This window comes from Neovison vison, chromosome 3, assembly GCF_020171115.1.
Source record: "Neovison vison isolate M4711 chromosome 3, ASM_NN_V1, whole genome shotgun sequence".
Classification (NCBI taxonomy): Eukaryota; Metazoa; Chordata; class Mammalia; order Carnivora; family Mustelidae; genus Neogale; species Neogale vison.
In genome coordinates, this window is record NC_058093.1 from 233,284,461 (window position 1) to 233,300,637 (window position 16,177).

The 16,177-nt window shown below is 50.5% G+C and overlaps 1 protein-coding gene across 2 annotated transcripts in view; it reads right to left on the reverse strand.

Annotated features, from left to right (window-relative positions):
* Positions 1–278: 278 nt before the first annotated feature.
* CUX2 (cut like homeobox 2) overlaps positions 279–16,177 on the reverse strand; it is a 258,612-nt gene continuing 242,713 nt past the window's right edge. For both annotated transcript variants that reach the window (XM_044244277.1, XM_044244278.1), the window contains 4 exons: positions 10,015–10,284; positions 8,629–8,817; positions 7,160–7,433; positions 279–3,284 (listed from right to left, as the gene is read on the reverse strand). In XM_044244277.1, the coding sequence (XP_044100212.1) occupies positions 2,483–3,284; positions 7,160–7,433; positions 8,629–8,817; positions 10,015–10,284 (1,535 nt within the window). In that variant the 3' untranslated portion in view covers positions 279–2,482. The remainder of the gene's footprint in view (positions 3,285–7,159; positions 7,434–8,628; positions 8,818–10,014; positions 10,285–16,177) is intronic.

Genomic DNA, 16,177 nt, shown 5'->3' on the forward strand with positions numbered 1-16,177 from the left:
GTGAGGACTGAGGTGCATCACAGGCAAGTGTCCTGTCTAAAAGGGGGGAACTGTTGTTACCTTAGAACTTGGATCCAGTGTGGCCAGATCTTATGGTTTTCAAGAGAAGTCAGTAATTAAGATTTTTATGTGACACGTCCCCATATTTTAATGGTGGCAAACTAATTTAAAAGCCAGTCCCCCCCAAAAAAATGTCTTGTAAAACATCTCTGAGGACCAGCTTGGACCTCCAATTTGCATCCCCAGCTCCAGAATAAAGCAAGCAGGACACCCAGACATTATTATACAATTCTGTATTGAGTGACGCGTTTACAGAACGTGTTCTTTTTAAAATTTTAAACAAAGTTCATCAATCTCTCATAGAAACGGTTTTGTGGGTTTTTGTTTTGTTTTTACCGTTATAGGACGCGAACCTGACAAAGTTGTTCATGGGTCTGCTAGCTTTCAGTACAACAGGATTTCCGTGTTCAAAAGACTATATGCTAAGTGCTTAATCAAATCCCGTCACACAAAAGCCAGATTGAGTCCTCTAAGGTCTGTAGTCTGCGGGTGAGCCTGGGTTTCAATGTTGTGTGGGTTTCAACAGTAGAAAGTTGTGTGTTCCCTCACGGTCGTCTTAATTGAGACAGGGCGGTGGTGGCTAAAAGGAGATGTTTCGTTTGTTCCAGATTTGATTACTCTGAAAATTGGTCAGTGTTTCCTATTGTCAAAATATAAAAATACCTTCATCTGGATAAAAATGTATACAGTGGAAAACTCTTCAATGCATAGCCTGGGTGTACAGAAAAGGATGTTTTCCTGCAGGGTTTGTGTTCTTTTTCATTGATTGTGGAGTCTGCAGCCTGGCCTGGGTGCATGAGAGTTGAGATTTCTGGAACAGCCCTCAATTGTCCCCTTCCGGTTACTGGATTTTGCTGCATCCTTGAAAGCCCTCAGCCATCTCCCCCCAGGGCACTGGATTGGCACCGATTGTGGCCACCTTTTCATCTTCATTCTGGTTTCAGTTGGGGAGTCACCAATTCAGCTTTCCCACGGAGAGTTTGACAAAGGAAAAGAAATAAAAACGGGAGAGAGAGACAGCGTTGAAAACCAATATGGTGGCTGTTCTATCCACACTGGGAACTCTTCCGCCAGAAACCCTGGTGATGAAGGTTCTAGAGGAAGGGCTCCTCTGAGTTTGGGGGGATTGAGTCTCCGCTCCCGAGAAGGTCATGTGTCGGAAGGCAGGAGGGTAGACTTAGAGCCTGGGATACAGTGGTCATGCTGTGGTGAACTCAACCTTCTTGCTTTGTTCTGCCTTAACTTGGGAGTTGCGGAGGCCTTCCAGAAACAGCACCTGGGTCAGCTTGAGAGTGAAGATGGCAAAAAGGGGAATTGGGGTCTCTAGTTGGAGGAATCTACTTTTTGGTGCTGGGAGCTTGTGGGATGACCAATGCTGTTATTCTCTTAAAACACAGGGAGGGGAAGATGGCCACCGCAGTCCTGCTCTGGAAAGCCAGTGGGGAAACATCCTGTGCCAGGGCCACGATTCAGGGGAGCGGGGTCACTCTGGCTCAACTGCTGCCCTCCAATCACCTGACCCCTCGCCTGGTTTCCCGGAGAATCCAGAAACACATCTTGTCTAGAGATGGACAGGCTGGGTGTCCAAACTTGGCAGCCCCCAGGTTTCTGACGAGAGGGCGAGGAAGCAGTTTTGTCACGTCTTGGGAAGGAGGGTTGGCCACGGCCCACGCCTCTACAACATTTACAACAGCACGGGACGCTCCGGGTTACTGAGGCTGCACGACAGACCAGCAGAATGGAACACATCCTCAACGGCATCGAGGTTTTCATTTAGAGTCTTTTGGACTTTCTCTTTTCAACACGGTTTCTGGAAGGGCAGTAGCAATGTGCTGTGTCTCACAGACAGATACGGAAAAAAAAAAAGCAGTTCAAGGGTTATCTAAATTTTGGTCAGTCTTAGAGTGTTTTGTGATGGCTTTGAACAATTGTCTTCTTTTAATCTCATCTAGTGGCAAAAACGACACAACTTCAGTGTATACTTCGCAACAGTTGTGACAGCATCCTGATTTTATAACTCTCTGTAATATCAAAACAGCATTGGCTGGGAATAAATTCCAAAGGATCCTTTATTAAAATATCTAAAAGAGGTCTATAAATATTTATTTTTTCTAAAAGAGTTTGGAGTTTCCAGGTGAACGTGTGGTGCCACATCGCTTCCGCCTCCCGCGGAGAGGCCAGGGTGGAGAAGGGGGTGCTCTGTGGGTCAGGGGGTGCCAGAAAGAGGAGGCAGTGGCACTTGCCCCGCCCGCTCACTCACGTCAGAGAACTAGGAGTATAACAAAAACCGTAAACTGCATACCACTGCTGTCCCCGTTTGGATGGTTGAGTTCCTTCCTTCCTTCCCCCACCCTGTCTGGGGGAGTGAGCGAGGGGGGGGGCGCTGGCCCCTGGTACGCCCCGCGCCCTCGCGCCCCTGCCTTCAGAACTCCCACTCCAGGGCTTCCTCCCTGTTGGCAGCTCTCTCTAGCCGGTAGATGATGCTGTTCAGGTTGGCCATCTTCTCGTGTCGCCGCTGCAGGTTGGGGTTCACCTTGGCGCTGGGGTGCAAAGCCCCAGCCGTGTCGGTGGTGGGGCTGGCACTCGGCACTTTGGCAGGAGGGGCGCCGGGTGGGGACGGGGAGATGGGGGCTGAGGAGGAGGGGACGGGTGACACAGACATCATGAGGCCCGGTGAGGAGGCAGCCGAGGGTGAGTTCAGGGACACCTCCAGGCTACAGCGCGAGGACTCTGAGACAGACTTAAAACTTAGAGGGTCCAGGTGGAGCCGCTCCCCGCCCTCGCTCTCCTGGGGGTGCTGTAGTGAGGGGCAGTCTGGCGTGGTCCCGCCTGGAAGGAGGAGCCCCGGGGCCACTTTAGGGAGTCTGTCGTTACCCGAACGGTCAGGATGCACCTCTTTGGGGGAACCGTGGCCTTTGTCTGGCTCCCCCGAGTCCTGGAGCTGGTTGCCCGCCTCTTCCTCTGCATCCTCCTCAGTCTGTTCCTGCTTAATCCTCACCTGGGCCTTGTCCTGGGGGGTCGGGGGTGTGATGCTCTCCTCCGAGCCTTCCCGAAGCTCCAGTTCCTTCACGGTAGGCTTCTGGTCCTCAGCCTCAGAGTCGGGGCTCTGCGGGGTAGGGTCTGGGTGGGAGTGGCCTGGCGGTAGGACACCAGGACCCCCACTGGGGTCGAGGTCTGGTTCGTCTTGGGTCCCCTCCACCAACATCTCCCGGCGCATCCGGGACCTGGGGCAGAGATGGTGGTGAGCGAGGGGCCAGATGGGGGACCCAGCTAACCCCTGGACTCCATCCAGTCAAGTGGCTTTGTGACCCCGCCCACTTTCCCCAGGAGGGGGAGGGTCTTCACATGCAGTGTCTTAGTAAGTCCTGTCAACAGCCTTACTCATGGGTGCTGTGCTGTTATTAACCCTCCTTCATATAAGAGGAAGCAAGCCTCACACAGCCAGTAGGTAGTGGAATCTGGTCTTGAACTCAGGATTGTTAAAGATTCCAAAGTTCTTGATCTAGACCTGTGCTGTCCAGTAGAGGAGCCACTGGCCACACGTGGCTCTTGAGCACTTGAAATGTGGCTAGTCTGAACTGAGGTGTGCTGTACGGGTTAAGATACACACTGGGTTTTGAAGGCTTAATAAAAAAAAAAAAAAGTAGAAGGTCTCATTAGTAAAGTTTTTATATTGATTACACACTGAAATTGTTACATTAGGCTAAATAGACTATTATAATTAATTTCGTATACTGGTTTTATATTTATTTATTTGAGAGAGAGAGAGAGTATCTGGTTTTTTTAACATGGCTACTAGGGAATTTCAAATCACATGTGGCTTGCATTGTTTCTTTTGGACAGCACTAGTCTAGAGCACTTCTCGAAGCCAAACCCAGATGTGGGTTGCGGCAACATCTTTCTGCTTCTTTCCTGTGGGGACTCTTAGACATCAGCCCAGAAGGGGAAACTGAGGTGCAAAGAGTGACTTGTACAGTTCACCACGGCATTTATTTGAAAGTGAGAGAGAGTGAGAGAGATCACAGAACCCACTCATCCTCTCTTCACTTCTGTGGTTTCCCTGCCACCGGAGGGCAACTCAGTCTTACACTAGTTTTAGAGCAGACAAACCAGGATTGGGACTAACCCCCGTCATTATTTTCCTGACAGCAAAGGAAGTCTAGAGAAGTGAAATGACTTGTTCAGGGTCATAGAACAGAAGGGCTTCCTCAGCTACCTGCTGTGGCCCTCTGCCCGTCTATATTAATAATAAAGTATATGTGATTGATATGTAATACTAACGATTATAAGTTATAAACATCACACTAAGAGGTACTTATCATGCATCAGGCACCATGACAAGCACTTTTTCCAGATTATTTCATTTATTTTTCAAAATAACCTTAGGAAAAGGATATTAGTCTCATTCCTTTAGATACAGGAGACAAGACTGAGAGAGGCACAAGGATTGGTATGATCACAGGGCAAGCAGTTGGGCTGGGGGTCCCATCTCAGTAGTCTGGACCTAGAAGGACTCTGAGGGGTTATTTGGTTCAGTCTCCAGTCCCTCTACGTAGGAGGCCTTAGTCCACCAGCAAGGGGACTCCACCTTCACCCTCAGTCTCCTTGTGGGTTCCACTGAGGAGAGGGAGAGTCCTTGTGGGTTCCACTGAGGTGAGCTTGGAGGGGGGTTTAGGATGGCTCAATGTCTGAAGTTCCAGCATTAGACTGTCCAAACTATAGAACAGATATAAATATGAGGCTAATAGTCATTTACACCATAGTATAAATTAGTCTCTCTCTCTCTCTCTCTCTCTCTTTTTTTCATAAAATTCCTGACTCCAGAATCTATACTAGGGTGTACCTGGTAGTTCTTTTTTTTTTTTTTTTAAGATTATATTTATTTATTTGAGAGAGAGAGAGAGTATGAATGTGTGTGCACAGGAGCAGGGGAAGGAGCAGAGGGAGAGGAGATAATCTCCAGCCGACTCCACTCTGAGTGCAGAGACTGACACGGGGCTCAATCCCACAACCCTGAGATTATGACCTGAGCCGAAGCCAAGAGTTGGATGCTTAACTGACTGAGCCACCCAGGCTCCCCTCCCTGATAATTTATTCTCGAAACATCCTGTTGTTCACCTTTCCCAGAGCTCACTGCAATTTGTAATGATGCATTCATACGAGTGCTCGTTTAATAGTGTCCGTCCCTGCGGGTCTGTAGGAGATGATAAGGGCAAGGACTTTGTCTTGTTCTCGTCAGTGCCTGGTACAGACTAGGTGCTCAGTAAACATTTACAAAATGAAATGATATATTCTCCTCTAACTTTTTGAGACCAGTTTCTTTCTTTTGGGAGTGGAATTCTCTCTGCTCCTCAGTGCAAGTTCCTAGTCATCTTTCAAAACCCAGCTCAAATGCCACCTCTTCTGTGGAGTGTCCCCTGGACAGAACTTCCTTTTCCCTCAGCCCCTTAGTCCTCCCTGTTGTATAGTAATTAGGCTGTGGTAAAATTATCTGGTTCATAATTTAAAACTCTCTAAGGGCAGGGATGATGGCTTTTTAAAAGATTTTATTTATTTGAGATTTTATTTATTTATGAGAGAGTGAGAGTGAGAGAGATCATGGGGAGGGGAGCAGGCTCCCTGCTGAGTGGAGAGCCTGATGTGGGGCTTGATCCCAGGACCCTGAGATCGCGACCTCAGCCAAAAGCAGGTGACGCTTCACTGACTGAGCCACCCAGGCGCTTTGGGATGATGGCTTTGAACCCCTGTATCTCCAGATCCTGGATCAGTGTGCATACATTGTAACTATTTGTTGGATGAATATGTTGGATAAAAATGGAGTGCTCAGTTCCTACGGGGAACAAGAAGGGAGAGGACATCCGCATATCCCCCAGGAAGGGAAGGAGGACGTGAGGATTTAGGGACCTATGTCGTTTGCTATTTGGAAGTCCTTGAGTCTGATCATAAGCAGAAATATTTCACAATTTTTTAAGTCTAAAGTTTTTTCATTCACTCCTTGATTCAGCATTGTGGAATAATTATTGAAATAATCTGTGACAAGATTCCTTGTCTGCCTTGTCTGTAAACAGGGATGAGACTCAGAGAAGTACAGTGACTCTCCCAAGAACATACAGCCAAGGTGAGACTGAGCTCAAGTCTTTGAGGTGCCCATGCCTGGGCTGTGGAAAGAGATTTCAAACATTCCACCTTTCCAGGCTCCTCCTTCCTCTTCTCCCTTGGGGAGCAAGAAACCATTTCCCTGCCCCCTGGAACACATGGAGGGACTCTCTCCGGCACTGCATGGACACCAGAGACCCTTCCTGCTCAGGAAGCTTGGCTGGGGAGGGAGGCTCAGAGATGGAATCCAATCAAGCCTTCCCCGCAGGGCTCTCTGCTGAGCTCAGGAAGCCCCTCTGCCGTCTCCTTGGACACTGCTGAACCAGTCACTGCCCCCAGCCAGCCCCGGGACTGAACTCCCTGGAACCCCAGCCACTAGAGACCAGTGACCCCCAAGACTAGGGAGCGATGAGTGGGAAGTAGCCACAGAAATAGGAATCACCCACTCCCCCGGGCAGGCGAGACTAAGGAGACTGAGGGTTCTCCTTTGGCCTCGGGAGTGGGAGAGGCCAAGAGCCCCAAATCAGGGCTCCCACATGAGGCTCACTGGGTAGTTAGGGCTCCTGGGGCCTGTGCCCCCAACACCATTCCCTGTCTCTTCTCAGAGGCAGACGCAAACTGGGTGAAGCAATAATTCAGACAGGTGACCCCAATATCATCAGCTACCCCATACTGCGTGGCCAGCATGTCCTGTAGATATGGTAGCCCCCTGAATCAATCCTCAAATCCAGGAAGCAGATCCCACTCCCGTTCCCACTTTATAGGTCAGGAGACTACGACTCAGGGAGCTGAAGCGACGCGCTCGGGTGCTCACAGCTGGAAATGCTGGGCCTGGGGTTTATACCCGGGTTTGCCTCGACTCTGAATCTAAACACCAGGCTGCAATGGTCTCCCCGCGCCGCCCCTCCCCCCCAGACTGAACTGGGTTCCCCCTGGGCCTGCGATGGGGCAGGGGTCCCGCCGGCACCCGCCCCCCTCCCAGTGGGCACGCCCCGCGCCGCACCTGTAGTTGTGGAACCAGTTGATGACGGTGTTGGTCTTGAGGTTGAGCTGGAAGGAGAGGAGCTCGATGGTCTGCTGGGAGGGGTAGGGCTCCAGCTGGTAAGCCTTCTTCAGCGCCTCCTTCTCCTCAGGCGCCAGCACTACTCGGGGCTTCTTGATTTGCAGGAGGCTCAGGTCCTGGGGCTGCAGGCAGGGGCTGGGGCACTCGGAGCGGGTAGCCGGGGACTCGCTGTCGGAGCCAGTGCTGATGAGGCCGTACCTGCGCTTGAGGTAGGCTGGGGTGGGTTGGGGCGGGGGGAGGAAGCGCTGAGGGGGTGCCGACCAGAGGCCGGGCCCCTAGTGTTGGCAGGAGCAGGGGGCAGGGGCGGCTCCAGGCTCGTGCCCCACACTCAGGGCCACACTGCCAGTCTCATCCTTTCCTCCCTCCGGGCTGGGCTTCCACATCCTCCCGAACCCTGCGCTGAGACGCTGGTCTGCCTACACCTGCCCCTGACGTCTGGTCTGGTCGTTAGCATGCAGAGAGCGTGGCTGGGCCCTCACAGAGGGGAGTGTTCAACACCGGGGGCTATGCCGTGCTCTCTTGGTTGACGGAAGGGTCACTGAAGGGCACTACAGTCTTGGGGGCGAGGGCAGGACATTCATGTAATGGACCCTGTAACTGCATGGTGCCTCTCCATCCCAAATCTCCAAAATGGGGGAAGAGAAGCCCACTTCAGAATAGAGGGTGTAATTCAATCCCAGCAATGCCCTGAGGCTCTTCTCTTCAGATGAAGCAGCATGAGGCCCAGAGAGAGGGAGCAACTTGCCCAAGGTCACAGAGCCAGGAAGGGATAGGTCAGTTCTCAGTTGCAGAGTTGTCTGATGCCAACAGCTCGTGTGCCCTTGGCAGCCTGGCTTGGCCCTGCGCCCTCACCGGGAACTGCCTTGCTGCCCTGGGTGACAGCTTTCCAGTTGGTTTTATCTCACCTCCCAACCTTGAGCTTTTTTTAGACTCCCTTTGGCACAGCACGAGATTGGGTGGGCACACAGCAGGCGCTCAGTGTCCGCTCAGTTTTTCAGGGATATAACAGTGGATGATGGACGAATTTGCAATCTTCTTGCCCACCCCCAGGAGGGAGAATTCCTGTCCGCTGGGCCACTTTTGTGCCGTGTTGTGTAGAGTCTGGGTGACAGGCCAAGGGGAATTGGAGAGAGAGCATTCTGGGGAATACACGGTTGGGGCTGACAAAAGACCTCGAAGCAGCTACGGGTGTAAGGAAGGACACTGAGAGAGGCGGGGTATGGGGGTTTTCATGGGAGAAACAGTAAATGGTTTGGTTGCTTTCAATTATGTGCTGGGGGATGGCTGTGTTTTGCAGGCCCACACCCGGCTGAGATGGGATGCTTGGGGCCCTGGCTTTCCTTGGGTTACAACTAGATACGGTTCCAAAGGAAAAACCTGAAGCTATGCCCAGAGTACCCAGCGCTCACCTTTCTTCTCCAGCTTCTTCATGTCCCTCAGCTTCTCCACATTCTGGGGGTCGTTGAGCCACAGCTGCATGCGTACAAAGGGCTCCCGTCCCTTCAGGCTCAGCTTGTGCCAGGGTTTGGGGCGGGACAGCAGGTCAGACACGGAGCCCTGTGTCAGCCCCAGGATGCTCTCCCCGAACAGCCGCTGCCCTAGGGACAGGGGAGGGCAACCTGTTATCCCAGGCTAGCCCCAGTGTGCCCAGGAGAGACAAGAAATAGAGGACCCGGGACATCTCCATGAACTCAGAGGGAAGGATCATACACCCAGTGGGACGCACACCCAGTAGGAGTTTGGAGGGAAATTTTCTGCAAAATAGGAGGTTGCGGGCAAGGGACCCGACAGTTCCCAACAAAAATGCTTTCATAATTCAGATTTCCTTCACTCCTAGGAGATCCCTGAATAGGTCAGAAAACTTTATGTGTACAAATTAGTGTCACCTCATTAGAAAGTAATCTGACAGACGGCATCAAAATTTCAATGTGCGTATCCTCTGACCCTGCAATTCCCTCCAGTTGTATTTGCTCAACTGGAGGCACAAAGATATATACTAATGTGGTTTCAGAGGCAGAAGGAAACTGGAAATAAGTAAATGCCCATCAAATGGGTCAGAAATGTGGGGCATCCCTGGCCTGCAACACTGGGCCACAGGGAAGAAGACTTTCTGGTCATTCTAATGTGGAAGGGTGTCCACAAAACAGGGTTCACTTTTAAAAAGCAGGTTATAGGACAGTATGCATGTAAATTCATCTACATAGAAAATATGTAAAAAATCAGGTATACCTATATTCTTGCATGTTTCCAGAAAGTATCAAATATATATAAAAATTATGGAGTATGATTGGGGCCTTGGGGAGTTTTACTTACTTTTTAGTCTTTTTTTTTTCTGCACTGTTTGGTATTTTAAAATAAAGAACATGTCTTAATTTTCTAATAGAAATTATAGTGAAGAATCTGGGTTTTGTGTGCATCTCTCCGGGACAGGGGCACGACCCGTTGTGGAGACTCAGAGGAGTTCGTGATCCATAGAGTGAAAGAGTTCTAGAACAGGGTTCTCCTCTGTGTCCCCTGAGGGTAAGGGGCTCGGCACTGGGTCAGGACTGTGCTAGAGTATCACTATCACCATAGGCTGAGGATTTCAGGTCACATCAGACCGGTACTCACCCCCCTCTGTCCTACTCTAGGGTCAGAGTCAGATGCCTTCCAGAGGATCCTGGATACCCGTGGGCTGATGGGCTCCTGCAGGCTGGACCCCAGACCCCAGGATCTCATTGTGGGCACTCAGCTCAAGGCAAGTAAGAGCCAACCCAGGGAGGAGGGCAGCATCCCTGATTCCCACCACCCCGTACCTAGGTTGTTGTCCGTGAGGACCTCTTTGACTCTCTTGGTGATGGAGTATGTGTCCAGCTCGGGGGACATGGCCACAATCTCCTGGATGCCCCCCGTGGTCTGGCTGCTCGAGTATATCTTCCCCCCCAGCGAGGAGCTGGAGCGTCCTTCCGGCTGCTGGTTCTCCTTGCTGCCCTCCAGTGCCAGGATCAAGGGCTCCTGGGAGCTCCTCTCCGGCTCTGTGGGGCTAGGGGGCGGCGATGGCGAGGACCTCGGTTCCGTGGGACTGGCTGTGGGCCACAGAGAGACAGAGAAGGCAGTTACTGCCATTTGGAACAGACACACAGGGTTTGGGTGTTTGTGTGCTGGAGCCAATGTGGGCAACCATCCTGGATGCAGAAACTAGCAGATGAGGGCCTGATGAAGAGTAGGGTATTTACATGGTCCCAAAGTATCTCCCTGTAAGATACTTATTAATTACAAAGGGAAAGACAGTAACTTTCCAGCACAGCTACTTGGCAGACATCCCCTTAACCAAAGGACCAAAGGTAACATCACCAATCGAAGGACAAATCAACAGTTAGTGCCTCCTGATGCAAGGGAGTGAGAAGGACACAGTGTCACCTCTGTGATAGTCCTGCTCTGAATGTGGCCTGAACCTAATCACATGGAGGCAGCCGACAAAGCCGGACTGAGACAGTCTGTAGAATAATTCAGAAATGTTAAAACTGGAAAACAAACAGAGGCAGAAGACTGTTCAAATTGGAAGACTAAAGAGACATGACTACAAAATACAAGTGTTCCTGAATCTGATCCTGGACAGGGGGAAACAACATTATATAAAGGATGGGGCAGGTGCCTGGCCGGCTCAGCCTGTGGAGCACGTGACCCTTGATCTGGGGGTTGTGAGTTCAAGCCCGAAGTTGGGCACAGAGTTTACTTAAAAAAATGATATAAAGGTTGTTATTGGGACAACCAAAGAAACCTGAACAAAGATAGTGGGCTACATCAATGGTATCATACCATTGTCAGCTTTCTCGTTCTTGGGCAATGCTTTGTTGAAGTATTTAGGGATAAAGGGACACGAAGTGAACTAACCTCTCCAATGGTCAGGAGCGAAAGGGTACAGACATGGCAAAATTAGCAACTGGTGAGTCTGTGTGGGGGGTACAGGGAATCCGTGGTCCTGTTGTTTCAACTTGTCAATTAATTAGAAATTACTTCAAAAATGAAAAGTTCCAAAAAGCAAGTTGGGAACCCTTTATAAACCCAACCGAATAAAATATGGTGATTCCCAGAGCAATGAAAAAGATGTAATGAAAAGCTGTCCACAGAGTAAGAGTCCGTTCTGGGGATCTAATATGCAGTGTGGTGACTGTGGGGACCAACTGGGTATTATATACTTGACACTTGGCTACAGGAGAAATTCACTCTTCCCGACAGAACAACAAAATGGTAATTGTGTGAGGTGAAGGATGCATTAGCTAGTCTTACTGTGGTAAATATTTGCAATATATATGCCTATCAAACCATCACATTTTATGGGCACCTGGGTGGCTCAGTCGTTAAGCATCTGCCTTCAGCTCAGGTCATGATCCCAGAGTCCTGGGATCGAGTCCCATAACAGGCTCCCTGCTCCTCAGGAAGCCTGCTTGCTTCTCCCTTTCCCCCTCCCCCTGTTTGTGTTCCCTTTCTTGCTGTCTCTCTCTCTGTCAAATAAACAAATAAAATCTTAAAAAAAACCGCACAAAAAACCCATCACATTGTATACTTTAAACTTAGACAATGTTACTATGTCAAATGTATCTTAATAAAGCTGAAAAAAGAAAAAGAAAAGATGTCCATGGTACACTGGCATATTTAAAAATTGAGTTCATAAGCCACGGTTTTCATTTGGCAAAAGCCATTTGGTAGACCCGTTGGGTGGGACGACCTTGCCAACCCCCCAGCCCCCGAATCTGTTACATGGTACCACGGAGCACGTGGCACTATGCCTACAGCAGCCCTCCTCGGGGCCATCAAGAGTCCACCACCTGAGCAGTCAGTCACCCACTGGGCTTTTGGACATGAACTGAGCCTCCCGTCTATCCCGGGAGTAGGGGAGAGGACTGAGCTGATGCCCTTAAAGGGGTGGGGGCCAAGGTGGAGGTTCGAGGAATCCCAGTGCTGGTCCACATGGCACCTTCCAGCAATTTAGAAACAGGTACCTCTTCTTCAAGACATTTGGCTGCTGCCAGCCAGAAATTCACTAAGTATAAAAATGTATGATGCCTAGAAAGTGAAAAGTGTCCCACAACTGTCCTGCAGTGGCTTTGATTCTAGAAAGAATATTCTGAGCTTCTGCTCTGGATGGGTTCTTCCTTCCCTGTGGAGAGCAGGTGGATTACCGTGCTCCAGAATCTGAAACGGCTCCTTATTGACCTTTGCACGAGAAACGTGTTCTCCCTGTTCTAGAGTTTAAGGCTTTGGGTTCTCTTGGAGGACCCATCGCACAGACCTGGAGCTACTCTCACAGCCCCAATCACCCACCCACCACCGCCTGCCCCAAACCTCCTAGGCTCTTCTATGCCCCTATGACTTTGCCATCCTGAAGGTCTTCTCCCTACCCTTGACCTCCTATGCATCCTTCAAGACCCAGTCCCAAACACCCCTTCTCTGAGGTACACTTAAAAGGTTTAATAGCACCTTGACTACATTGTTACACTTCACTGTAATTTCTTTCTTGTGCCAGACCTTACCCCTACCTGATGACAGCGATGATGATGATGATAATTAGTAAAACTTCCTTTTATTGGGTACTTATGACATGCCCTGCATAATGCTATGTGATCTCAAGTGACCTTCACAGCATCTCTAGGAGGTAGCTACCATGTCACCCCATTTTGTAGAGGAGGACACTGAGGCTCAGGGCTGTTAGGCAATGTGTCCAAGGTCACACAGGGACTAGTGGCAAGCTGAGAATTTGCTTATATCTGACACTGTCTTCTCATCCACTATAAGTCCCTGGCAGGCCGGGAACACACATTAGTCATAGGTGAGTTTTAGAGGGTGGGGAGGAAGGAGCCACTGGGCAGGTCTGCTGAGTGAATAAATAAAATAAATAAATTTTGAAACAGGACCCCTGTGTACCCTTGCAAGGTGCAAGGTGAACCCTTAAAGTTCCGAGCAGTGGCATCGCAGCCCCATGGAGCTGGAAGCCCACACTGGGCATCATGAAGACACTGCTGTTCCCCGGCCCCGAATCAGGCTGATTCTGGTCATCCAGGTGGCCTCTGTGTGGTGCTGGAGATGATGTGACCCCCGGCACTGTCACCGGCAGAGATACAGAGCTGGTGGGGAAGGGCCAGCCTGGGAAAGCAAGAGGCTGTTTCAAGAGTCCATCTATCACGGGTATGGAAGAGGAGCTGGGCTCAGCTGGAGGAGAATCGGGGGTCTCCAAAGGCATCTGCCTCTTGGAACACCTGCACCCCCTCCTAAAGTGCCAGATTTCCAACTGGAGAGGGAGCAGGATGTGACGGAGGGAGACCCCGATGATAAGCCTGAAATCAGCCGGCCTCCAGGCAGAACGCCAGCCTTTTCTGACTACTCAGATTCCAAGGACCACTTCTAATAAAATTATTGAAAGATTCAGAAATCAACTCTATCAGGAGGAACACACTAATCATAAGGGGCCAGGGGTTGAACATGAACAGTCAGGCGGGCTGGGGCTTGAGCAAGGGTGTTGGACAGGGATGTTGGTGGGGCACAGCTGGGAGAGCAGGGTAACACCTGTTTGCCCAGGACTGTGCTGGCTGCAGTATAGAAAGTCCAGTGTCCTGGGCAAACAGGACAGTGGTCGTGATGGAGAGAGACAGTGAGGGAGAGATGGAAGGAGAGAGATGGAGAGACAGAGGCACATGGGGTAGGGACAGGCACAGAATGGGAGAGAGGGACAGGGAAAGAAGGGGCTGGGGTGGGGAGAGATTGGGACAAAGAGACACATGAGAAAGGCAGTGAGAAAGGCAAGGGAGGGGGAGAGAAACGACAATGATGGTAGGGGAGACTCAGGTGGGCGGGGGAGACCACTCTGGGGGAGCTAGAGAATTCTGAGAAGCAAGCCTCAGACACAAGTGGCCGCAGTGCCCATGTTGACCACTGTGGGCAGTGCTGAAGAGTCCATCACTGAACCAGACTCTGTTGGCAGGCAGCTGGCGTCGGGGAGGCCATACTGTGGAAGCCTCCCCTGGCATCAGGCTCACCCCCAACTCCCTGGGCCATGGATGGTATGGGGGCTGGAACAGGTCCATACCCAACCCTATGGCTAGACTATGCGGGACCTTGTGGGCAATGGATCCTCTCCTGCCTCTAGGTTGTGGACAGCTGGTGGCTGTGGGGGCCTTGGTTGGATCAGCCACGCCCCACCAAGCCAGCAGCCACTGCTCACATCTCTGCCTCCATGAACATGGGCCCTGGCTTCCTGGTCTGTGGGAGAGAGGCATGGGGGACAAGGTGTCCACACTCACCGGACCTCACTCCTTTCCTAATCTGTGAAGGATCCTTTTTCCTAGCCTTTGCTTGTGCTGTTTCTTCCACCAGGAACACCACTCTTGACTATCTTAGCCTAACCCTATCCTTACAAAACAAAGACGTTTTGAAAAACCCAAACAATCTGATACTGGGCAAACACAAACCAGAACTGCAACAAGATGCCCACTCACACCCACAGGGACTTTTTCAGTCAAACATGGAGAATGGCTGGTGTTGGAGAGGATGGAAAGAAATAGGACCCCTCCCCCCACACTGCTGCCTGGGGTGTAAAATGGTGCAGTCACTATAGGCCACCTCAGTAAGTTTGGAAGATCCTCAGTAAGTTTGGAAGGTCCTCAGTAAGTTACAGAATTATCACCCGACCTAGCAATTCCACTCTGAGGAAGGTCCTCAGTAAGTTATAGAATTATCACCTGACCTAGCAATTCCACTCTGAGGTATGTATCCAAAGGAATCAATATTATTTGGCCACATACAGGAAGTACTGAGACAGGTTACAACAGGGATGAGCTTGGAGAACATGATGTTCGGTGAAAGAAGCCAGACACAAAAGGCCGCATAGCGTACGATTCCATTGATCTGAACGGCCAGCAGAGGCAAATCCACACTGACAGGAAGCAGGCTGGTGGTTCCCGGACCTGGGGCGGGGCTGGGTGGGCACGACTGATTAATGCACACAGGGTTCCTTTTGGGGGGCTAAAAATGTCCTGGGGTGCTGGAGAGCTGGGGGTTGCACAAAGTTTCGAATGCACTACATGCCGCTGAATTGCACACTTTTGAAGCAGTTCAAATGGTAAATTTTACGTGATGTGAGTTTTACAACAATGAACAGACTAATTACAATACAACACAACATGACACAGGGATGAGAACTCTTTCACAGCTATGGGCTCTGGGGTAGGCGCTCCTAGGGACCCTAATGGCTGACAGTCTTGTGTTCTGATCCTGGCTCTGCCACTAACTGGCCAGTGACCTTGGGCACATCCCTGCACTACTCAGACCGTCCGTTTCTTCTTCTGGAAGGTGGGAATGACAAATAATTCCTCCAGTGAAGACTGATGTGAGGATTAAAGAAGCAGCTACTGCAAGTGCCCAGCCTTGGGTGTGACCAACGGCAGCCGTCATTAGAACGGCAACATCAGTCCTCACAACTGCCTCATGGAACAGGGTTTTTCAATCAAAAATTTTAAATATAAAGTATTTCAAAGTATAGAAATATGTTGAAAAGAAAACATCAATCCCCCTTCCCTTCCTCAGGTCCATGCCATTAATAGATGTTAATACGCCCTGTTTTGCTTCAAATCTCCCTGTTTCTTTTAAAGACAAAAAGCCAGAGACAGCCAGAGCCCTCTCCTCCCCCAAGGAACCCCTCTTCCCAGGCTGGAGAGTGGTGGCTCTTTTTGACTCCCCCCCCCACCCCAGTAAGCTCTATGCCTAACATGGGGCTTGAACTCATGACCCTGAGATCAAGAGTCACACGCTCTACCGATGGAATCAGTCAGGTGTCCCTCTTTTTGACATTTTAACGCACAGGTTTGTAGCCAATGCGGCAACAGTGTGCTGTCTTGTCTTGTGGGCATGAACTTCTGCAATAAACACCATCACCTGGGATGCTTTGTTGTCTGACATCATGTTTCTTGTTGATCTCTGCACTTC